The 21735-nt window shown below is 40.2% G+C and overlaps 2 protein-coding genes across 3 annotated transcripts; one reads left to right on the top strand and one right to left on the bottom strand.

Moving 5' to 3' along the window:
• Positions 1–555: 555 nt before the first annotated feature.
• On the bottom strand, positions 556–3748 carry LOC105395055 (uridine 5'-monophosphate synthase). Of its 2 annotated transcripts, none has more exons than XM_038109066.2 (5): positions 3503–3748; positions 2939–3419; positions 1942–2411; positions 1563–1733; positions 556–1118 (listed from the first exon to the last, which is right to left on the bottom strand). In XM_038109066.2, the coding sequence occupies exons 1-5, from the start codon at positions 3647–3649 to the stop codon at positions 963–965; spliced, it is 1425 nt and encodes a 474-aa protein (XP_037964994.2). In that variant the 5' UTR covers positions 3650–3748; the 3' UTR covers positions 556–962. The 2 variants fall into 2 exon arrangements, with proteins under 2 accessions (XP_037964994.2, XP_048482904.1); XM_048626947.1 differs by having other exon boundaries at positions 1942–2417; positions 3503–3747.
• A 267-nt stretch (positions 3749–4015) lies between these two features.
• On the top strand, positions 4016–21200 carry LOC105380172 (zinc finger protein 260). The gene is made up of 12 exons (XM_048626916.1): positions 4016–4157; positions 4676–4729; positions 6115–6328; positions 8570–8736; positions 9573–9718; positions 12442–12637; positions 14430–14539; positions 14960–15167; positions 15794–15960; positions 16382–16562; positions 19548–19711; positions 20343–21200. Exons 1-12 carry the CDS (start codon positions 4151–4153, stop codon positions 20448–20450), a joined length of 1722 nt encoding a protein of 573 aa, XP_048482873.1. The 5' UTR covers positions 4016–4150; the 3' UTR covers positions 20451–21200.
• The last annotated feature ends 535 nt before the right edge of the window (positions 21201–21735 follow it).

Raw genomic sequence — 21735 nt, 5'->3', positions numbered from 1 at the left:
CTGGCCTAGTGCGGGTGGTGGACCCCAACACAAGTACTGATAGTTATAACGTATTACAGTGTTTCTTTTCCTCAGGGTCTATAATAGTTGTCGGGTATAAGTGGGCAACCCGACTGTCAGATGTTTTCAAGCTACTGCTGCCGAAGTAGCAACCGTATCCCACGGCTTAACGTTCCGTCCTAAGCACGGAAGCGTCCAGAAAGGAACCACTTGAAGTCGGTCACCCATCCAATGGCTGACCGTGATCGTTGTTGCTCAGTTATCGTAACTGATCACTGAGGCCCGCTCGACTACGGACGATGACCAATAGTCATCAAAACTCGTGAGTCGTGACTCCGCCGTTATCATGGAACAACGAGAACTTGTACAGCTAGTATAGCCATGGTAATACCTGATTACGACTACCTGCTGAGTAGAGTGGCGAGATAGTATCCACGGCCAAGTGCTCGATCGAGGAGACTGTATCTGTAAGCTGTAGGTGTAATCAGGGTATTAGTTTCTATTAAGGTTTTAGTTTCTGCCTGCTGTGGATGTTGTTTATACAAAAAAACGTACTTATTCAAAACAATATTTTAATAAAGGCAATTTCTGGAATGTCACTAAAATGTTTACAAAATATAATTAATAGGTACTTATGTAACAAATTTTGATTCAAGCTTATCTCTGTAAATATAAGTATTAACGGAAGCACTAACAAAGTTTTATGCCTTGTTGCAAGCATCTCTTAGATTAGTCATGCTAATATAATATTACTTAAAATTATTATAAAGAGTAGCACCCCAGGAATACATAACAATATCACAAGGGTTTGGTCCCACTTTGTATTAAGTTTAAGAATAACGGATACATAATGTATGTCACATTTTCATTTCTGTACAGCTATGACAAGATTATTGTTCTGTTAATTATTGCCAAGTTAATGCCCCATTGGATTGGGTGGATTCTTGATTTATCTGGTGATGTTACTTTGCACCAACTCTTTCCACGTAAGCTTTCCATAAAGCGTCCCTGTAGATGACCACTTGAGCTTCAGGGTTCTTGGCTGCCACGATGCCTCGACCTACCACAGCTATGTCGGCACCATTTTCTAGAATTATCTTCTCTGGCGTATTGTAGACCTGAGAAAATAAATAGGATTATTAATAAAGATTTCGTAGGTATTTGATATAAATATGCACATGTTTTCGTCGTGGTAATTTTATATTATTTACAAATTAACAATAGCCGAGAAGTTAAGCTGGATCCTAGATGGCACTAATGGTAATTTTGCAACTTCTTTTAGTTATTTACCTATAGTTTATAACGTGCGAAAATCATGCGCAAATAATATAAAATAGCTAATAATAATAGAAACAGTATAAAATAGCTGCCTTTAACATAAGTAGGAGTAGGCGGTAGCATTCACAAATCTATAAATAGCGTGAGACAGCACGAGTTCTTCAACTAGTTTTTTATTTATGCAAATAAAATATTACAAATTTACATAGTGAACAGTAGTTCAGTTTGAACAAATACTAAATTCCTATATTTATTTATCAAGAAGGCTTGGCTTCTAGCATTACCTGGCCCAAACCATCTCCAGAGGATTGCAGTTGGACTCCCGGTGTCAGCTGTATGAGGCCGGGGTCGGAGAAGGTCTTCTTGTTCTGGCACACAAACCCGGTCATCAGCTCAGGGTATTTAGCTGCCACTTTCACTGTCTGCTCAATGTAGTCTGGAGTGATAAGATTACCCTGGAAATAAAAATAATATAGATGGTTTAAAGAAAAGAGAAAAAAACATTTGACTCACTCAAAACAATGAATTAGAGTTTTTGGCAAACAAAGGCATATGAACTTTCTAAATAGCATTATAATACCTAAATCAGAGGTATCAGATAATAATATACTGTACTATGTATGTTATGTGTAGAGTAACCTTCTATGCAAAGTTCTATCTTACCTCACTGCTCATTTCAGCCAACAGGAAAACTCCTTTACTGACTCCATTCACAGAAGCACTGATGGCCTTCAATACACCCTCTCCAGGCAGGGAGTGGACCGTCACACAGTCAGCCCAGTCACCGATTTTATACAGCCCTTTGGAGTACTGCAGAGACACTGTGTTGCCAATATCGGCAAACTTTCTGTCTTCCAAAATCAAAAAGCCAAACCGGTCAGCCAGCTGTTTGAGCTGCGTCACAAATGATTCAGAGAAGTCCTCGATAATGTCTACATGGGTCTTTACAAGACAAATGTGCTCTCCGACTCTAGTCAAAAGGTCAAGAATTTTGCTGGTAGATGTGAGGTCAACTGATAAGCACAGGTTAGATTTCTTTGTTGCCATGATGTTGAACAGTTTCTTGGCAATGGGGTTGTTGGCGAGCTTCTCTCGCTTTTCGTATGTCAACTTGGTCCTGTCTACTGGAGCATCTGCAACTATTAAAATAATAATTAGATAGATAGATAAATTATTTATTTACTTAACACAACACATACACAGGTTACACAGCAAGATTTTTAACATAAAGTTTAAGATTACATAAACACAAAACACTATTAAAAGACATGCAGATAGAAAAGCAACATGTGTATTTATCATGTTAGCAAAAGGGTTCTGACTCAGCATAATACTATGATTATAATTAAATAATCACAGCGCTGGTATTCTGCCAGGACCAATTTTAGTGAGTGGGAGTGGAGCCTCAACTAAACATAAATATGTGTGTAGTAAATATGTAAAAGTGTGTTGTGGTACGTTATAATTATATTTATACTAAAATAAATATTAGGTAAAAAATGTGTGGTACTTACTGTAAAAAATGTGAACCAAAATTATTTTTCTTATAAAAATAATAGTATTAAAATCCTAATGATTGAAAATGAATGTTTGTTTGATTTCAAATAGCATACATGAAAAACATAATATCATGAAATGTAACAAACAACTTTGAATTTACCTGTAGGTTCCTTAACCGCCTGGTTATTCTTCAAGTACTCTTTAACTTTTTCAGCTGTTTCCTTTGTGACCTTGCCATGCTTCACAAATATTTCCAACAGTGAAGAGATAGTAAACAGAGACTTTACATGTACATTATTAGCTTCCAAGTTCTTGACACCACCTTGCTGCCTATCTACAATGACAACGGCTTCTTCAGCTACTAGTCCCTCCTTGCGGATATCGTTCACTGTCTCCAGAACACTTCCACCTGACGTGACGACATCCTCCACTATCAGCACAGTTTGACCAGCTTTGAAATGCCCTTCTATCAACTTCTTGGTTCCGTAAGCCTTCGCCTCCTTCCGTCTCATCAACATGGGCTTCTTGGCCTGAACACTGAGCAGAGTAGCGATGGGCAGCGCCGTGTACGGAACACCGCAAAGGTGGTCACACGAACTTGACTTCACGGAAAATTCATACAAAAGCGACGATATGAGGTCCTGTAAACAAGTTGAATTAACGGTGTAATCTGAATTTCAACAAATTATAAACTTTTATTCCAATAAATAAAGATAAATCATACCAAAACTTCAGGATAACTAACTATAACCCTCAAATCGAAATACACTGGAGTGGTTAGGCCACTTTTCATGACAAATTCACCAAACTTTACAGCGTTTATTTCAAAAAGCTTTACAGCTAAATTCTCTAATTTCTTATCGAACCCCATGGTTTTACAATACAGATAAAAACTGAGAAAACTTGGACGGCGGCGTGAATGAAATTTTGTAAAAATGAAATAAAGTTGTAAACAAATGTCAAAAACACATGGTTATTTTGCCATAGACAATCTAAATTAAGTAAATCACCTAAATCACAGACTCCATAAAAAAAACTTTTAGATCAATGAACGGGCCCTATTAAAACCAAATTCATTAAATATATTCCTGTAGTTTAAATTTATATTAATTTAATGCTATTGTTTAACATTATCTATCGTAGTAACAATAAAACTTACGAAATTACTATTTTTTTCACGAAGTAACAACACCAAAGAGCCCGTTCCCTTTATCCCTTCTCCTTCTCCCTTGCTTGTTTGGTAAAAAAAAATCAGTCCTTCACCAAGAAGCAAGGGGAGAGGTGTCGCTTGGTTTTCAAGATTTTTCGATTTCGTTAATAGGGAAAGTTATCGTATCTTCGTGTTCAGTGGTTTATTTAATATAGTCTCATCATGAACGGTATGTATTTTTTCATATTACTCATATATTTCTTTTTTTGCTTTACCAACCAAAAGGTCAAATTCAAAAAAGTATTGCATTGTTTGTAAATAAACAAGTGGCGCCAAATAATAGTACAAAAATTACCATTATTTTAGTAATCCAACAATGTATTTGGTATTATTATTATTAGTACGTTATAAAGCGCGCTTGGAAGCCAGGTAGAGATGAATCGATGTGAAGGTAGCCCACCCTCCGTTAGCGGGTCGGTCGGCCGGTTTGGGATCCCCCTCCCATGTACCGTAGGGGAAGTAAAGAGGGGTACACAAAAGGGTATCACCCCACAGAGGGGAGCTCTGGGCCTTTGGGCGATATCCGCTGAACATTTTGGTGGGTGAATTAGGTAAGGGACGAAGGGTTCGCATTTTTTGTGGAAGTTTGTAGTCCCCTGGTGGTCGCTTCGTCGGTTGGAATCGTTTTTAGGTCGTCGGTGATCGTGTGGTGGAGTTTAGTGTTTTATTTTGTGATTTTGTTTGAAGGTGAGACTGAGGGCCTGACGGAGCAGGAGGAAGAAATGGATGATGTTAATTCAGGTGAGTGATAATAGTCCTTGCTACTCGAAGAACCCCTTTATTTATTATAATATTAAAATATTATAATGTGCTTCTGATAAACAAACTTCAAAAAAGGAGGAGGTTTTCATATTAAGTATTAATTTTGTCTGTAGTTAGTTACCTATTTACTTAGTAAAGTAACCAATATTATCTACCTATGTAAGTTCAAATCAAAGTGTAGAAGATGAATAGGTACTCTCGTAAGAATCGTAATGTGGCCTTTTACAATAAGATGTGTTATAGTAGTTTTCGGTAGACCATCGATACGTTAATAGAATCGTAGCCTGCTACGTCAGTCCAGTTTTTTTTTTATCTACCCACCTTCACTTAAATTTAATAAACAAACCAAAACTCACAATCATAATACCTAGTAGCATGCACCAGCATCCATCAATGATGATTCATAATGCCCGAGAACATTTTTTTTAAATGTTAGTTTGCATATTGAGCTGGGCTGGCTGTTGCGTTAGCCTGTTATACCTACCTTACAAAGATTCCACTCATCTAAACTGTTGAGTCATGTTGCTCTTGAACCATGTAGGTATGTATGACAGTACTGAGGCAATGCGTGTATATGGCAGTAGGTACCTACAGAAGCATTACGCACACCCGATTAAGGAACACCAGACACGTTATAAAATAGGGGTAAATGGGTTTTCTACCCGTTACGTAAGGACTTAGGCCAATAATCATCCATATCTTCTACCTACTTGTCACAGATATAGGTGAGAGAATCTCGTAACGTATTTTTTTTTAATGCTAGTTAAGTTACAGTCTGTTGCGATACCTTACTTTACGTTACTGAAGTTACTACTGTGTGGTATAGTGGTAGTTAAATCTATGTCCAATCAGCTTTATGTAAGTATTTCATATTCAATGTAGACATCTACATGTATGTGCTACATTAAATCATTGATACCTTTATAATTATTATTATGTTACCATTTATTATTCACGAATCCTGATTAACCTGATGATAAACCTCATTGGCTTTTCTCTTACTTTACAATTTTATTTTGTACTAAGAACTCGCCTCGCTCTGTTAGTCAGGCTTACGAGAAACTTAAATTTGGCTATTACATTTCCCACATGATTTTGTAACTACGTTACTTACGCTATCCTTGGACCCATATAGTCAATAGTGTGCTAACGACTTATACATAGTGCAAATATAGGCCGCACATAATATATTTTGAACGGAGGCTTTAAGAAAAGGAACCTGTTCAAAATTAGAATTTGTTGCAAGGCGTTTACACAGAGAAAAAAAATACTACGCGTTTGCCCCACTATACTGAAATCGTGATTTATTTTTTTCCGGCGCCTACCCTTACCAGCCAGCACTACAAACACGTCAACCTCCACAGAGTCGCCGGCCTCCTTGGAGAACCTCTCGCAAATGTTGCGTAGGAGCTTAGTCTCGCGCAACAAGCAGACCATCATCGTACGCAACCCGGACGGGGGCGCCGTGTTCTGTTGCGTGGAGTGCCCCATGACCTACGCGGACAAGGAGAGCATGGAGCTGCATCTGTGCATGCATAATAAGGAGTACCGGTTTATATGCACCATCTGCGGGACTGGGTAAGTGGCCTATCTATAGACTACATTTACGAGCAAGGAAAAAGTTTCAATGACATATGGAACGTCAATAGCAGGTGGAACTTTTTCATTGCACGTGACTGTAACTAGTAGTATGTAGTTGAGTTTACACGATAAAGGTAAGCGTCCACCTTTGGGTAGCGTACGCAACGGATACGGACGGACGAAACTTCACGAGTGCCGCCATCATCATACCTCCTTCATCGACATTATACATACTTACATTTATAAAAATCCGTTTGGTCCGATGAGTACAATACTGATAGGTGGGTACGCTCGAGTGACTGTTCGAATTTTCGTTGTTATGAAATTGCTATAAAATAAGAGTTTTACTCATCATTTGGTGTTATAATTTTATATTATGACTTTGTTAAGATCAGCTGGTGTGATTTATTAGCTTTAGCTAAATAAACGTATGCTATTGTAAATTAAATTATACGTTTGCATTTCCCCGAACCAGAAAAAAAGCTTTCATGAAATAACAAAGTGAATAAAACCTCTTTAATCCACACTAGGGCATGCAATACCGGAACAATTTTCAATACCGGTATTGAGTTCCGGTATTAAAACTCAATACCGGGATCCCGGTATTAATACCGGTATTAGACTTCCTTGTAATAAATGGCATATACTGTGTTTAAAGGTCGTATACATCAAAATAAAACAAGAAAATGCAATCATATTCTGTATTTTGTTGTAGATTTTTACGAGAATTAAGTTTTAAAGTTTAAATTTTAGAATAAATTATTTTTTTACATCCGGTGCCGGTTTACGCATGGTCAACAGTAGATTTCTAGCAACCGAAAACTACATTAAACGGTTGGGAACAAGTGCGCTTTCACAGTATATAGGAACACAAGGCTAACAAAATCTTAATCGCTTTATTTATAGCCTAAAAAAGTCAGATTCCGGTATTACTTCAATACCGGTATAGACTTTCAATACCGGTATTGAAAAAAGCGGGAATTTTGTCCGGGATCCCGGTATTACGGATACCGGTTTTGCGGTATTGCATGCCCTAATCCACACGCTACAAATACACGAGCCAGCTCCCTCCCACGCCCCCCCTAGTAACCTGTCCTCTGTCTGTGTGTGACACATATACACATACATACGAGTATTGTCACGTAATTATATACAACTCCCACCTGCCTGGTCACTGCCCACTCAACACCCTTCTACTGACGTTATTTGCTAGAATATCCTATGTCCTATTGATTTAAAGCTTTGTTTGAAGAAACAGAAGACGTCACGCCAATCTTTAACGTTATAATAATAATATATCCCAAGCTAGGCAGAGTCTGTAATATCAGACAGCTGATATTATACATAGATAGTATAGATACGTACATATTTTAACGACTAAGACCCGAGAACAAATATCTGCCCTGGTTATAACACACCGCTTTTTGGTCGACGGTTAAACTTTGCAGAAGAGAATACGAAACTTAACTTAAGATTATTCACGGTTGAATTTGTGCTCTTCTAAAGTTCGAAACAACATCCCCAGTCTACAAAGTTGAACAGTGGAGGATTCCTAACCGTCCACTTTAGACTTCTTATCGACCTTACTTCGAGTGGCATAAGGGCGATTTTTTTACTGCAAGTTTTGAATTTGTGGTGGCGTCAGACTGTACCAATTTATGCGAATACGAGTAGGTACAGTCTACGTGGTATAAGTAGATGGTTGAACACTCACGAGCTACAGTCATGAGGTCACGACTGTATATCCCTGAGGGGGCAATCTCGTGTTTCCCTATCGGTAACTAAGCTGCTATGTGTAATACTATACATAGCCTATCTGTACATTTATTATGAGATAACTTCACTCAGAAGGGCTATTTAAGACGTGATAAAAGTTTTGCATCGCGCTCACTTACATCGCGCAGCCTCAAGAGCGAGCGCGACGGAGAACTTTTGTCACGTCATAAATGCGCTCCGTGCTAGCCCTTCAGGTTAAGATATATCAGCTGTCCGACATGAGGGTCAGAGGGCCTTCGGTGAGATGTCCCCAAATACCATTATTATTATTCTCCCGGCCAGGTTACCTAGAACGTCAGGTAACCCTCAACAATCTTACACTCACGCTCCAGCCAGGTTGTAGCGTCGAAAGCTTCTACAAAACCACACCATGGGCCACCAAAGCTACCCTGTTATAAAACAAACAATCCATAATTTAAACCTTTTTCATTTTGTAAATAACTCCCACATCCCACCCCCCAGGCTGAAGCGTCGCGAGCACCTCGAACGCCACACCCTAGGCCACCAGGGCGTGCGGCCGCACGTGTGTGCGGACTGCGGCAAGGCGTTCAAGAGGAAGGAGCACCTGACCATACACCGCGCCATACACAGCGAGGAGAAGACGCTGAGCTGCGTGCTTTGTGCTAGATGTGAGTACTTAGCTGACATGACACTGTACGCATGTAGCGTAGGACACCTCTTCACTGGGCTATTCATGAATAACGAGGAGAAAATACTCTGTGAGTCGTAGTTTGATGTTCTAGTGTGACGGCCAAACTTAAGCTAGAATGGCGATAGTCACGGTGGTAAAAAGATTAGCCAGTCAGATTAGCGGGTGCGCCGGACAATCAATCAAGGAGGCTTCTTTATCAGTCTACAGGTTATTTTGAATAATATAAAAACTTATTCTACATAATATAACAATCAATATTTCTACATCAATCCTCAATGTATATTCATTTACCAAAGCCTAGCTTTCAAACAAAGCTAGCGCCAAAGCCCGTGAGCGTAATGGAACTAATAACCTATCGACCTTGGGACTCGGAATATAGGTCAGACGGGCAACAAGTGTCGACGACTTAGCACGAGTAACAGTCTAGGGCTTATAATAACATTGAAGATGTTAGACCTATTAAATTGTCGACAGGACCTAAACTGTTACCCTCTCCTGATAAATAGTAGGGGTTATAAGTTTAAACGGATGAGCCGATTCGAAATAATACGAATGCATGATTTGTGTTTCACCAAAATATTTTCATTGTATTCTGTAATGGGTCGTTTTTTTTAGCACCAACCTCACTGAAATATAATTTGTATGCATTTAAGGTCTGAATCTAAATTAGTCTGGGAGGGTCCTTTCGTTAACTCTGAAACGGTTCATCCACAGTCAAATAACCAACAAACATATCACTCATTACATTTCTCGCCCGCCCCACGCTTCATCCACAAAACTACGCACAAACTACATCTCTTCTCCTCCCACCAGCGTTCCACCGCAAGGACCACCTGCAGAAGCACCTGCAGAGCCACAGCAACCGGTTCCGGCGGCAGGGGCTCGTGGTCAACGGGCTCGTCAAGACGGAGGTGGAAGATGAGCCGAGTGACGGGAGTCAGAGCGCGGATGTTGATCTGGTGAGTACATAGGATAAGAGTGTTTCAAATTTGAGAGTTTTCAAGCCAGCCAGTGATGGTGGTCAGAGCGGAGATGTTCACCTAGTGAGTAGGTAGTCACTAGATATAGAATTACAGAGTTTCAAATTAGGTAGTTTTTTAAGACCACACATGAGACTGTAGCCTAGCTGTCGCTACACAGGTTCGTTCTTGTCGTAGAAACTATATCGCGATTCCCCATAAATACGGTCCTTTGATTAGTGGAACGCGCATTAAACGAGTTTATCGACGTCGATAACGAACCCGTGTAGCGGCCACAGTATACAATATAATGGTGGTAACATAACATGCCTTTTTAGAAGCAAAAAACCACTGTCAATCATCAATTTATCTTTCTATCGAATAGAGGTGTCCATTTTTGACTCGTACTAACTTTTAATATAAGTTGTAATACGTGCAAAGTCTTCCGATCATACTTGGCAAAAAGTACTGTGTCACATTTCTAATCTTGTACCCGACACTCGATTTACTTCTGTCCCCCATTTTTGGGACCCTTCTCTAGTCAATTTATATGTTTCCCATTTTAGCTTTAGGAGGGGTAGAAAGTACCTACGTGTACAAGTTTTATGAAAAAGGGGGAAGTGTTATTGGACTGACTTTTTGAAGGGCATTTTTTTCTGTATATGCTTTTGCGGCAGAAGTTAAAAAAATATGTTATTGTATTTACCTAATACATTTATCTATGCCCTTAAATTCGGTAAATAATAAGTAGGTATATCTACCTAAGTAGGTACTAAATGAATTGATTAAAAAACCTACTTATAAACACTTTACCTCAAGTTGATAATTATAAAATTCAACCCTTTATACCTACATAAAATAGCTATCCGACACTATTTTAGCTGTGAAAACCTTAGTCAAATTATTATCTATGCCGAAATTTATTACATGTTAGAAACCTTTCCTAGGGACCCTAGGGTCGGCGTTTGAATCCCACATTAGTTTGAGCTCTAATCCATTAATTTAAGGGCGAAAACGTATAGAAAATTTAGAACAGCCAACTTAATCCTTACAGACCCTTGCGCTTCTTTGAGACGACTTGCCCTTGGCTTACATTTACGCTCCATTGCGTTACCTAGGGGCCTACTCTATCTTGAGAAAAAACGAACGGACGAATATTGTTAATACGAATGCTGTTATGCAATCGATACGTGTAATAACAACGACATAGAGTAGTTGTGAGTACCGCAGCAGCGCTCCGAAACTTAGTTTTTCATAAGCTCTAGAGTGACCCCGCAGTCCATGCGAGCTTTTTTAGGGTTCCGTAGCCAAAATGGCAAAAACGGAACCCTTATAGTTTCGTCATGTCCGTCTGTCCGTCTGTCCGTCTGTCCGTCTGTCACAGCCGATTTACTCGGAAACTATAAGTACTACAGTGATGAAATTTGATGGGAATATGTGTTGTATGAACCGCTACAAAAATATGACACTAAATAGTAAAAAAAAGAATTGGGGGTGGGGCCCCCCATACATGTAACTGAGGGATGAAATTTTTTTTTTCGATGTACATACCCGTGTGGGGTATCAATGGAAAGGTCTTTTAAAATGATATAAAGTTTTCTAAAAAACATTTTTCTTAAAGTGAACGGTTTTTGAGATATCAGCTCTCAAAGTCGTAAAAAGTATGTCCCCCCCCTCTATTTTTATAACTACGGGGTATAAAATTCTAAAAAAAATAGAGGTGATGCATGCTAATTAACTCTTTCAACGATTTTTGGTTTGATCAAAGTATCTCTTATAGTTTTTGAGATAGGTTGATTTAACTGTAATATTATATTTGCTGCTACGGAACCCTTTGTGCGCGAGCCCGACTCGCACTTGGCCGGTTTTTTGCTCCTTATTTGGGTCTCCCCCTATATCTCTCTCTCTCTCTCAGCCTTCCGTAGTCCACTGTTGGACATAGGCCTCTCCTAACGATCGCCACCCCAAACGGTCACCCGCCATCTGCATCCAGCGGCTTCCCGCTACCTTCCGCAGATCATCAGACCAACGGGTTGGGGGGCGACCGACACGCCGTTTGCCGACACGGGGTCTCCCCCTATATCGTATCCCCCATCTATGTTTTTTTTTGTGTCGGCCCGTCGAAACGTATAATCCGTTTGAGGATATTGTTGTAAAGGTTGGTCAAACTCCGAGTTTTGTATAAAACTAGCTTTCCTTTTGTCCGCGAGCTACGTCTCGACTAGAAAAAGGGTTTCCCATGAGAATTTTAGGACAACAAGTACCCTGTGTTTTACTCTTACAACATCTCGATACAAAAAACGGTTGTGACGTGTAAAGAAGGACAAACAAACAAATTCAGAAAAACTTTACCGTTTAGGTATAATCGGTCCCTACAGATATTAGACAAGTAGTCTGACCAGGTGGTCTACTCTTGTTTGTCGAAATACGAAGAGAGCTGTAATGTGATAATTACGTTTTATGCTACGAGATGTCGTCGTAATTAGAGCAGAAACCCTCCTTAAGTACCTACTTCTTTAACCAAGATTTGACTCTACAAGTAGTGGCTGGATGATGGCTGGCCGAGTTCAGAGGACTTCTATCTTATTCATTGGATTATCATGATTACATACACTTGTGAGCAATGAAGATCCAAATTACATAACCGTTCCATATGCCACTGGAACTTTTTAGTAGTACCTAAGCTAACACTAAGGACCACCTAACCCACCCATCTCTTCCAGCTGACAGGCCAAGTTACAACAGTCATCGCAACCGGCGACCCGGTGCGCCCCTACGGCTGCCCCGACTGCGACAAGACCTACAAGCGCCGGGACCACCTCAAGCTGCACTCCCGGGTTCATGCGGTGAAGGAGTATGAGTGCAGCGTGTGTGGGGAAGGTCAGTTGGTTTACTTAGCAGGTGCCGCTGCACGGGTTTGTTATCGACGTCGATAAACTTAGTCACGTTTATCTTGCTGTTTTGTTATAAATACGGTTCTGTGATTGGTGGATCGCGCATTGAACGAGTTTATCGACGTCGGTAACAAACCCGTGTAGCGGCCAAATTTAAAAAGAAGGTTATAAGTTTAACGTGTCTTTATTAGATCAATTGTTTTGCTGTTTGCTATAAGTGTTGGACCGATCTCAATGTTACCTACCTGCGTGTCCGATATTACCCACCTTTTTTATTTTAAATAATATTTCAAGAACTCATGTAGTTACTAATGTAATTTGATGCTTCTAAACTTGGCCTCGTTATCGATCCCTCAGGAAAAATAAAGAAAGAAAAGTTCCTACGCAAACTCTTAATACCATAGGTAAGATCTTGTTTTCAGTAAAGTTTAACTTGAATAGTCAATTTTATCAATACACCTATTAGATAACTAGATACAAAAAGGAAAGGTCAGGGGTTAAACTACATACAAACCGACCGGGGCGACCGCAACTTATTAGCTGCAGATTATTTTAATCACTCGTTAATTTGCTGGCGCCAATGTCTGATGTGATTAGTTGTACAGCACAGCACTAATAATGACAAACTAAAAATTTAGCTTACCTTGGATTTGTGTAACATTTTTGCTGTTTAACAAAATATCCCAAAACTTTTCCGTAATCCAATATCCACGCAACATCTTCCCAACATGTTGTATCCCAAAGAGGCCGTGCTTAAAAAGTCTCTAAACTAATTTCCTCTAACCTATTCTGGACCCACATTCGCTCAAGCTAAAACCCCCTTTCGTCCTTTCATAATACGGTTCCCCCAACCGCACAAGTAAGTTTGTTGTAATACACGGCTACCCTCCCAAAGCTTAGGTTAGAAAGGGGTTGTTTAAGGGGGGGCGTCCCCACGGGCTGAAGCTTAAAGGGGGACTTGTGATACAATAAGGGTGGGACCGATATAGAAATAGAATCCGTTGAAAAACAGGTTTCGGAGTGGAAGGTAACGGTTTTTGCTGGTGAGCTTTCGTAGAATTGGTAGTTGTAATGAATACGTACAGAGTATTTTTGTTAAGTTTTAACCGACTCCGAAAAAAGGAGGAGGTTTTGAATTCGTCTCAAGTGTTTAAATATTCCAAAAAAATACTAGCCTTGTAAATAATAGGTATTCGTGCACAAAGTTGTTGAAAATAATACATGTAAAATTACTGATGCCTGAGTAAACAATTATCCAAGGTGAGGAACTCCTTTAGGTACATTGGACTATTAAAATTCATAACAGGATAGGGTATATCATAAGAGTATTTAATTATCAAATTTTAAACTAGGTAGGTTCAAGTGGCCCGCCCCACCCTAAAATAACATGATATCGGTACCTATGTATATATTCTATTGTACAATAATCTATCGACAGGTGTTCATGCTAACCCCACTTTATTGGTACTTCCTACTTATATTTTAGCTACCCCTTTAGAGTCGAAGGGTTAGTTGAAATTCTGTCTGTCTCGGATATCTATTATTTATTGGTTAGGCCAGAATTTCAATTTTACGAGATATTTAGGGGTGTTTTCATAATAATGAATATCATGCTCTAGGTACCTAAATATTAAATTACTATAGTGAGATATTTTGAATTCATATGTTCCGTCAGCCATGTTTTTTACCCTTTTCTACTACAGCTTCGGTTCAGTTCGGTAGCCTTTGGTTTTCGCCGAGTATAACACTATAATCTGTATACAACTTTATGTAAGTAAATAACTATTGTCATGAATCTCACAATAATTCCCTTACAGGTTTCTACCAGCAGGAGCAGTTGCTCTGGCACATGAACACGCACCTGAAGGCGGAGGTCATCACGGACGAGGCGGCGGATGAGGACGGGCAATCTTGGGAGACTCCGCAGGTTTGATATTCATTATCATCATAAAACAGTCGTTCACTGCATGATAGAAAAAGGATAGCAATTACATCTATTTATAGATTTTTTTTAACAAACGAGAACTGCGTATGTCTCTTGCACATATCCGAGTTAGATGGGCCATTGTTATATAGGACCAATAGCAACGCAGTCTTAACTGCGTTTCTAGTTTCGGTACTCGTCTGTTAAAAAAAATAACTATAGAAGGAAATCCTGTGCACAATATCAAAAAGCAGCATTTATAGTGTTTATCGTATCAACTGTACATTGATCACACCCTGCTGGGCAGTCAGCGACTGTCATTAGTTTGACTGACCAATCTAAACGCGCTCTAGTTTCCCGTGTTCTTCACTGACATGTCCTACATGCTAAGCAAATTTTTATAATTTATATCCTAAATTCCAGGACCTCAACACGGACCTCCTAGTACCCCTATACAGTCAGCTCAAAGCGGAGAACCGCCCACACGAGTGTACAGTCTGCCACAAGCGCTTCAAGCGGAAACAACACCTGAAGGTGCACATGAATGTGCACTACAAGGGCGTGGTGAGACCCGCCTTGCCTCCTGCTGCCGTGTGTGATCTTAGTATCTGGTGCTCGCTTTGCAATGAAGGTAGGATACCTATATATAATTATGTACCTAATTACTAATTAATACCGAATTATGCAAGAGTGGTATAGTACGTACTCCAATGGGATTTTCACGAATTTCCGAAAGTTATACAAAGTAAGGTAAAGTAGAGAATATGATTTCCTGAGTCACGCCCTCTGGGCTTACTATATTACGCTTTATTGTAACAACACCTGCCGCCTTCTGCGACTTTAGTATCTGGTGCTCGATGTGCAATGAAGGTAATCATCGTCAGCCCGTCATCACTAATCATAATCATCTCTTAGACCATGCGTCCTAAGATTGTCTGGAAGAGATCGCTTTAAGCGATAAAATAGTTACAACTTGTTAGTTTTATTATTCTTTTTGGTGTACATAATTATTAAGAGCCTCTTCCAATGAGCGCCACTACACTCACAATCCTATAACTAATATTATAAATGCGAAAGTAACTGTGTCTGTCTGTAGTAGCCTATGTTCTATCTCAGGGTCTAAACCATATGTATACCAAATTTCATTCAAATCCGTTCAGTAGTTTTGGCGTGAAAGAGTAACAGACAGACAGACACAGTTACTTTCGCATTTATAATTAGTTAGGATAATTAAATGATACAAAAATTCTTTTCCAGGCTTCCAAACCAACAAGCAGTTCGAGGCGCACTCCTGCATGCACGAGCACGCTCAGCGCGTGAACTGCGAGAACATCAACGAGGAGCAGATGCAGGGCGGCGGCGGCGGGGGCGGGGGCGGGGGGCGGCTGCCCGCCCTGGCGTTGGCGGAGAAGAATGAGGAACAGGTTCGATAGTCTTCTTCTTCAAGTGGCTCTCCGCTACTGTAGGTAGCTCTGCTATAAACATCTGTTCTTCGCCAAGCACAATCAGTGTTCTACGCTGGCCACCTATATATTGCAGAGCCAAGACTTCTTCATCCTTCTGCTCACGCGTTAGATAGTCAGGCTAACTTATACGTAGGTGTTTCTGGATCATAAATCTGCTGCACGGTGTAACACCTTCCTCATATCTGTTTATTCACAGATCACATTATTTATATCTTTATTTTGTTATCTAATTCAATGAAGATGACATAAAATTATATACTCACGAGCAATGAAAATGTTCCAGCCCGATGGATTTTTAGTAAACTTCATTATAGGCTCAGGTCAGAATGATTCACTTAATCTAATCTGTCATTTCACCTAATCAACTCCTTTTACCCAGCAGCACATGATAATCGAACCGGACCCAGTCTGCCTAGCCGAAGACCCCTCGCTCCCGACGCCGCGCAAGGTGTTCGTGTGCAAGTACTGCGGCAAGCCGTTCCGCCGCCGCGACCACTACAAGATACACCTGCACATACACACCGGCCGCAAGGACTTCTTCTGCCCGCAGTGCGGGAAGGGTAAGCTGTTTTATGCACTACTATTGTGTTTTAATGACAGATTTACTTTCCAAAACCAAGGAGCCGCTTCGCGTCGGTTGACTTTGGGTTCGAACTCAAGGATTTCTTCTGTCCACTATAAAGAAAGGTAAAGCTGCCGTCTATCCATCTTGGCGAGCTGCGTATTTAGCTTCTGAAGTGGGCCATTATGCGTGTAATACCTCCGGTAAGACACCCAACCTTACGCTAAAAAGCCAGCCAGTAGACAACGTAGGTTACTTACGGCTTACCGAAAATCTGAAGGTTTTAGCTGGTTTTTTCTCTACGCCTTTGCATGGTGAGGTTTGAAGCGCTATTGTAGACGAGTTGGTGACATTTATGGCGTTTTTCCTCGGCAACGGTTTTGGTACCTATCGGCCATTTTTATGATACCGCAAGTACACTCAAGCCACTTGAATAAACTTAATAATAGACACATGATAATCGAGCCGGACCCGGTCTGCCTGGCCTCGGCCCCGTCCCTGCCGACGCCGCGCAAGGTGTTCGTGTGCAAGTACTGCGGCAAGCCGTTCCGCCGCCGCGACCACTACAAGATACACCTGCACATACACACCGGCCGCAAGGACTTCTTCTGTCCGCAGTGCGGGAAGGGTGAGCTATTTTGAGCACTACTATATTGTGTTTTAAGACAAATTTACATTCCAAAGCAAAGGCGACTTTAGGTTCGACCGCAAAGATTTTTTCTGTCTACAGTAAAGAAAGGTAAGGCTGCTACCTAACTATAGTGGCGAGCTGCGCATTTTTGTCTGTAAAGGCCATTATGCGTGAAATACCTCCGGTAAGACACCCAAGCTAGGTTACTTAGGGTTTCCGGGAAATCCGAGGGTTTTAGCTGGATTTATCTCGACGCCTTTGCAAGGTGAGGCTTGAAGCGCTAAGCGTTTCAGACGAGTTGGCAATGTTTATGGCGTTTTCCCGCGGGTACGTTGTTGGTACCTATCGGCCATTTTTATGAAACCGCAATTTCACACACGCCACTTAAATACACCTGGTAATAGAGCCGGACCCGGTCTGCCCGGCCTCGGCCCCGTCCCTGCCGACGCCGCGCAAGGTGTCCGTGTGCAAGTACTGCGGCAAGCCGTTCCGCCGCCGCGACCACTACAAGATACACCTGCACATACACACCGGCCGCAAGGACTTCTTCTGTCCGCAGTGTGGGAAGGGTGAGCTGTTTTGTGCACTGCTATTGTGTTTTATAGTAAACAAATTATAATGAAATTGGTGTCAAGATACAAAGGAGACTTTAGGTTCGATCGCAAAGATTTCTGTCCACAGAAGGTAAGGCTGCTATCTATCTATAGTGGCGAGCTGCGTATTTAGCTTCTAAAGTAGGAAATTATGCGTGAAATACCACTGGTAATATCCACACAAGCTTACGCTAGAAAGCCAGAAGATGACTTTGGTTACTTAGGGCGCCCAGAAGACCCGAGTGATTTTTTTGCTCGTAGTGTCTCCATGCGTTTGCAAGTTGAGGCTTGAAGCGCTACGCATTTTAAACGAGTTGGCGTTTATGGTTTTTTCCCGTGACAACGTTGCGTGTAAATATCGGCCATGCACTATCTTTATGACACCGTTAGTGGTAGTAGTTCGCTCAGGCCACTTGAACACACAATGACATGATAATCGAGCCGGACCCGGTCTGCCTGGCCTGGGTTCCGCTCATCTGGCATAATCTTTATTGACCAAAACTCATTTCGCATAACTCGTATGGTCTAAACTTTTTTGGCCGAACCATCACTTTGCCAAGACTTATGTGGCATAAGGCTCGTTTCGTCTAAAACTCTTTAGGCACAATCTTTAAACACCTAAGTTTCGTTTGCTCAAATTTATGTTCGTCTATACCTATGTATAATCTTGTTTCTACTAATGTTATCTTAATAAATAATATATTAAGTATGTAGTAAATGTACAAATTGTGGTATTTTACTCCTACATCCCGAAAATCACGATATTGTATGATCAAAAAATCGAAAGTTAACGACCAAAATTATTACAAACCCCATGAGATCGAAACCTAAAAATAGGTGCGACGACGAGCAAAGCGAGGAGGAGCGTGTTAGGTACACATGTTCATCAAAACCAAAGCGGAGCGCAGCGAAGCGGAGCGGAGCGTTTTCCAAACAGCGGAAACAATACGAGGCACCAGTTTGCGCTATGTAGGGAGACGCTCCGTCAAAGTTAAAGCCAAACGAATATTATTACTTTGTATAAACCTAATAAACCTATGCCATAGCATTATTAGGCTATTCAAGATTTGGCCATACCATTATTAGGCTAAACAATGTTATGCGAAATAACTTTTTACTAAACGAGATTTATGCCATACGATTTTCGGCGTAACGAGATTCTGACCAAACGTTACTATGCAATACGAGATTAGGCAAAAAAATCTTATGCCAAAAAAGGTAGAACCGCCTGGCCTCGGCCCCGTCCCTGCCGGCGCCGCGCCAGGTGTCCGTGTGCAAGTACTGCGGCAAGCCGTTCCGCCGCCGCGACCACTACAAGATACACCTGCACATACACACCGGCCGCAAGGACTTCTTCTGTCCGCAGTGCGGGAAGGGTGAGCTAGTTTGAGCGCTACTGTCGTGGTTTAAAGACAATTTTTTATTTTTGTTCATAAATAAAATAAAAAATAAATACATTATAAAACATAGGAGCTTTAGGTTCGAACGCAGATTTCTTCTGTCCACAGTAAAGAAAGGTAAGGCTATCTATCGTGTCGAGCTGCGCATTTAGCTTCTAAAGTGGGGCATTACGCGTGAAATAGACACCCAAGCTCACGATGGAAAGCCATCAGACGTCCTAGGTTACTTAGGACTTCACGCTCACTTTGCAAAATTCCTCTCACTTTACTATAACAAATCTAACCCAATTTCTCTCACTTTACTATAACAAAACTAACTCCAACCCTATACCCGTTCACTAACCACCTCCCTCCCCCAGGGTTCTACCGCAAGGACCACCTGCAGAAGCACATCCCGGTGCACGAGAAGGCCAAGAAGGCGAAGAAGGACGTGCCCGGGCTGTTCCCCATCAGCATGATGTCCCCCCGCGGCACCGGCGGCGGCGGGTTCACGTTTAATGTCATGCCGGAGATTACCATCACGGTTAGTATGATATAGGGTATATATAGGTATTCCAAAAAGGATGTGGCGGACTCCTCCGGCGGTGAGGAGAGAAATTCGATGGAAGATGGCGTGGAGGCTGCTCGAATGCGCGATGTAGGATTTTCATAGTAATTTGCGTAGTTCCCATACATCTTCTCTGTATTGCGTTCCGAGCGCCATCTGTTGATCTTCGTCTGAACTAGTGGCTAGGAGTCCGCCACAAGGACATACTAAGCCGAAAGCTACGTGTGCAGCATGTATCTAAGCCCGAAAATGAAATCAGAATGTCAAAATAGGCGTCCATGTAGAATGGATACCTATACCTATACAGGTTGTTGCAAAAGCAAACGTCGTAGAACAAAAGATGTTGCGAATGGATATTTCTTAGTGTACTTGTACTTCTCTGAAATTGCGAAACCTTCGGCAGGTTCCAATTAGTAGGTATTTTCGTAACTGAGGTATCAGTATCAGTAAAACAATTAGGCTATGTAACCAACCTATATGTTTCAGAGCTTTATTGTATGTACTTATGCATGCTTATGATCACGACTTTGATCCCCGATGGTGAAACCTAAAGAGCGTTACAGCGGGAGTTCTTATTTTATTTACAATAATTATCTGTTTGTAACAGGCACCATCGAACGCCAAGCTACGAGTACCTCTACAAATGAAAGTTCCCTACGAAGTGGTGATGTCCACCGACAACGGAGAACGCCGGACCGTCGTCAACCCGCAGTGATCGAATGACAACTACAGAGAGTGATAGTCCAGTGTTTCATTAAAAAAAAAACAATTGTCTTGCATCGCCGGTGGAATACAACCTAAGGGTCCGTTCAGACCAGTCCAGAGAAGATAGTAGATTAATTTCACGTCGAAAATAGAGTCTAGAGTCATAGCAACAGCAACATTGTTTATTTATTGAATGTGAATTTAGTGATTTTTTACATTATGTAATTGACGAGCCGATCTGTGACTCTTTGCACATATAAGATTTTTTTTATAATGGTGATGTGAGTCCAGTTTTTTTGTATAACTATCATGTATTTATTTTGTAAGAAAATAAGGTACCTACTTAACTATTTATGTACCTACTTATTCTGGTTTACGAACTTTCCATTGTGTGGTCCAATCCAAATGTATTTTGTGATCTCGAAGTAGGTATATTTCTACATATCTTTCATAGTATTAAACTAATTTGATATCTAGATAGATATATTAAATTAAATGTTTTACATTATAGATTTATAAAACATTTTAACTTCTCTTTATGATATAATATATGAAAGATTAATTGTTGTTAAACAGTTTGGATCTTAAATCAAGTGCCATAAAGTATCTTTTTAATTAGCGCACGATGTGGTACCAAAAACCTAGTAAATAAGTTTAGATATAATTGGATGTTCCTTTTCTCCTATTTAAGTGTAGTTAGAGATGTTTATGGCAAGCCATGCAGAGTACAAATTGTTTTAAATAAAATGGTTGCATACAGTTTCTTGATTTTTATTATCAACTAACGGTAGTTTACACAGGTGGAATAAGAAATATTTTTAATTACAGCCAAATTATTCGAGTATGAAGTATTTTATTTATAGCTTTAGAACCAACTAAACTTATATAAGTAACAAATTATTACTAACATTCAATTACAATTTACAAATTCATACAATGCATCCATGCAAAAATCTATGCATATCTTCAAATATTTCATTCTTGTTCAAATAATACTAAAGTAACATCATCATAAATCATATTTATAACTCATAATCATACAGTTACATACATGCAGTTAAATATTTCCTAATTAATTTATATGGAAGATCAGCTTATCATACGTAAGTACAAGCAATATATATGTCAATGCGTACAAGTCGTATTTATAAACGGTAATCGAGATGTCAGATGATCTATTTATAGGTATATATATACTTACACACTATTATCAAGAATAGTAATACCCTAAAAACAATTAGTTTTGTACTTTATGTAATTTTAAATTAAAAAATACAGTCTATAATAAGTAACAT

Source organism: Plutella xylostella, chromosome 17, assembly GCF_932276165.1.
Source record: "Plutella xylostella chromosome 17, ilPluXylo3.1, whole genome shotgun sequence".
NCBI lineage: Eukaryota > Metazoa > Arthropoda > Insecta > Lepidoptera > Plutellidae > Plutella > Plutella xylostella.
This window is presented reverse-complemented; position numbering and strand designations above follow the sequence as displayed.

Excerpts from the sequence above, each read along its gene's own strand:
- LOC105395055 (XM_048626947.1), bottom strand. The coding sequence starts at position 3,649 with ATGGGGTTCGATAAGAAATTAGAGAATTTAGCTGTAAAGCTTTTTGAA. Across the intron at positions 2,418-2,938 it reads GGCGGTTAAGGAACCTACAG|TTGCAGATGCTCCAGTAGAC; the intron begins GTAAATTCAAAG and ends TTATTTTAATAG. Across the intron at positions 1,119-1,562 it reads CTGGAGATGGTTTGGGCCAG|GTCTACAATACGCCAGAGAA; the intron begins GTAATGCTAGAA and ends TTATTTTCTCAG.
- LOC105380172 (XM_048626916.1), top strand. Across the intron at positions 6,329-8,569 it reads TGCACCATCTGCGGGACTGG|GCTGAAGCGTCGCGAGCACC; the intron begins GTAAGTGGCCTA and ends CCCACCCCCCAG. Across the intron at positions 15,961-16,381 it reads CGGAGAAGAATGAGGAACAG|CAGCACATGATAATCGAACC; the intron begins GTTCGATAGTCT and ends CCTTTTACCCAG.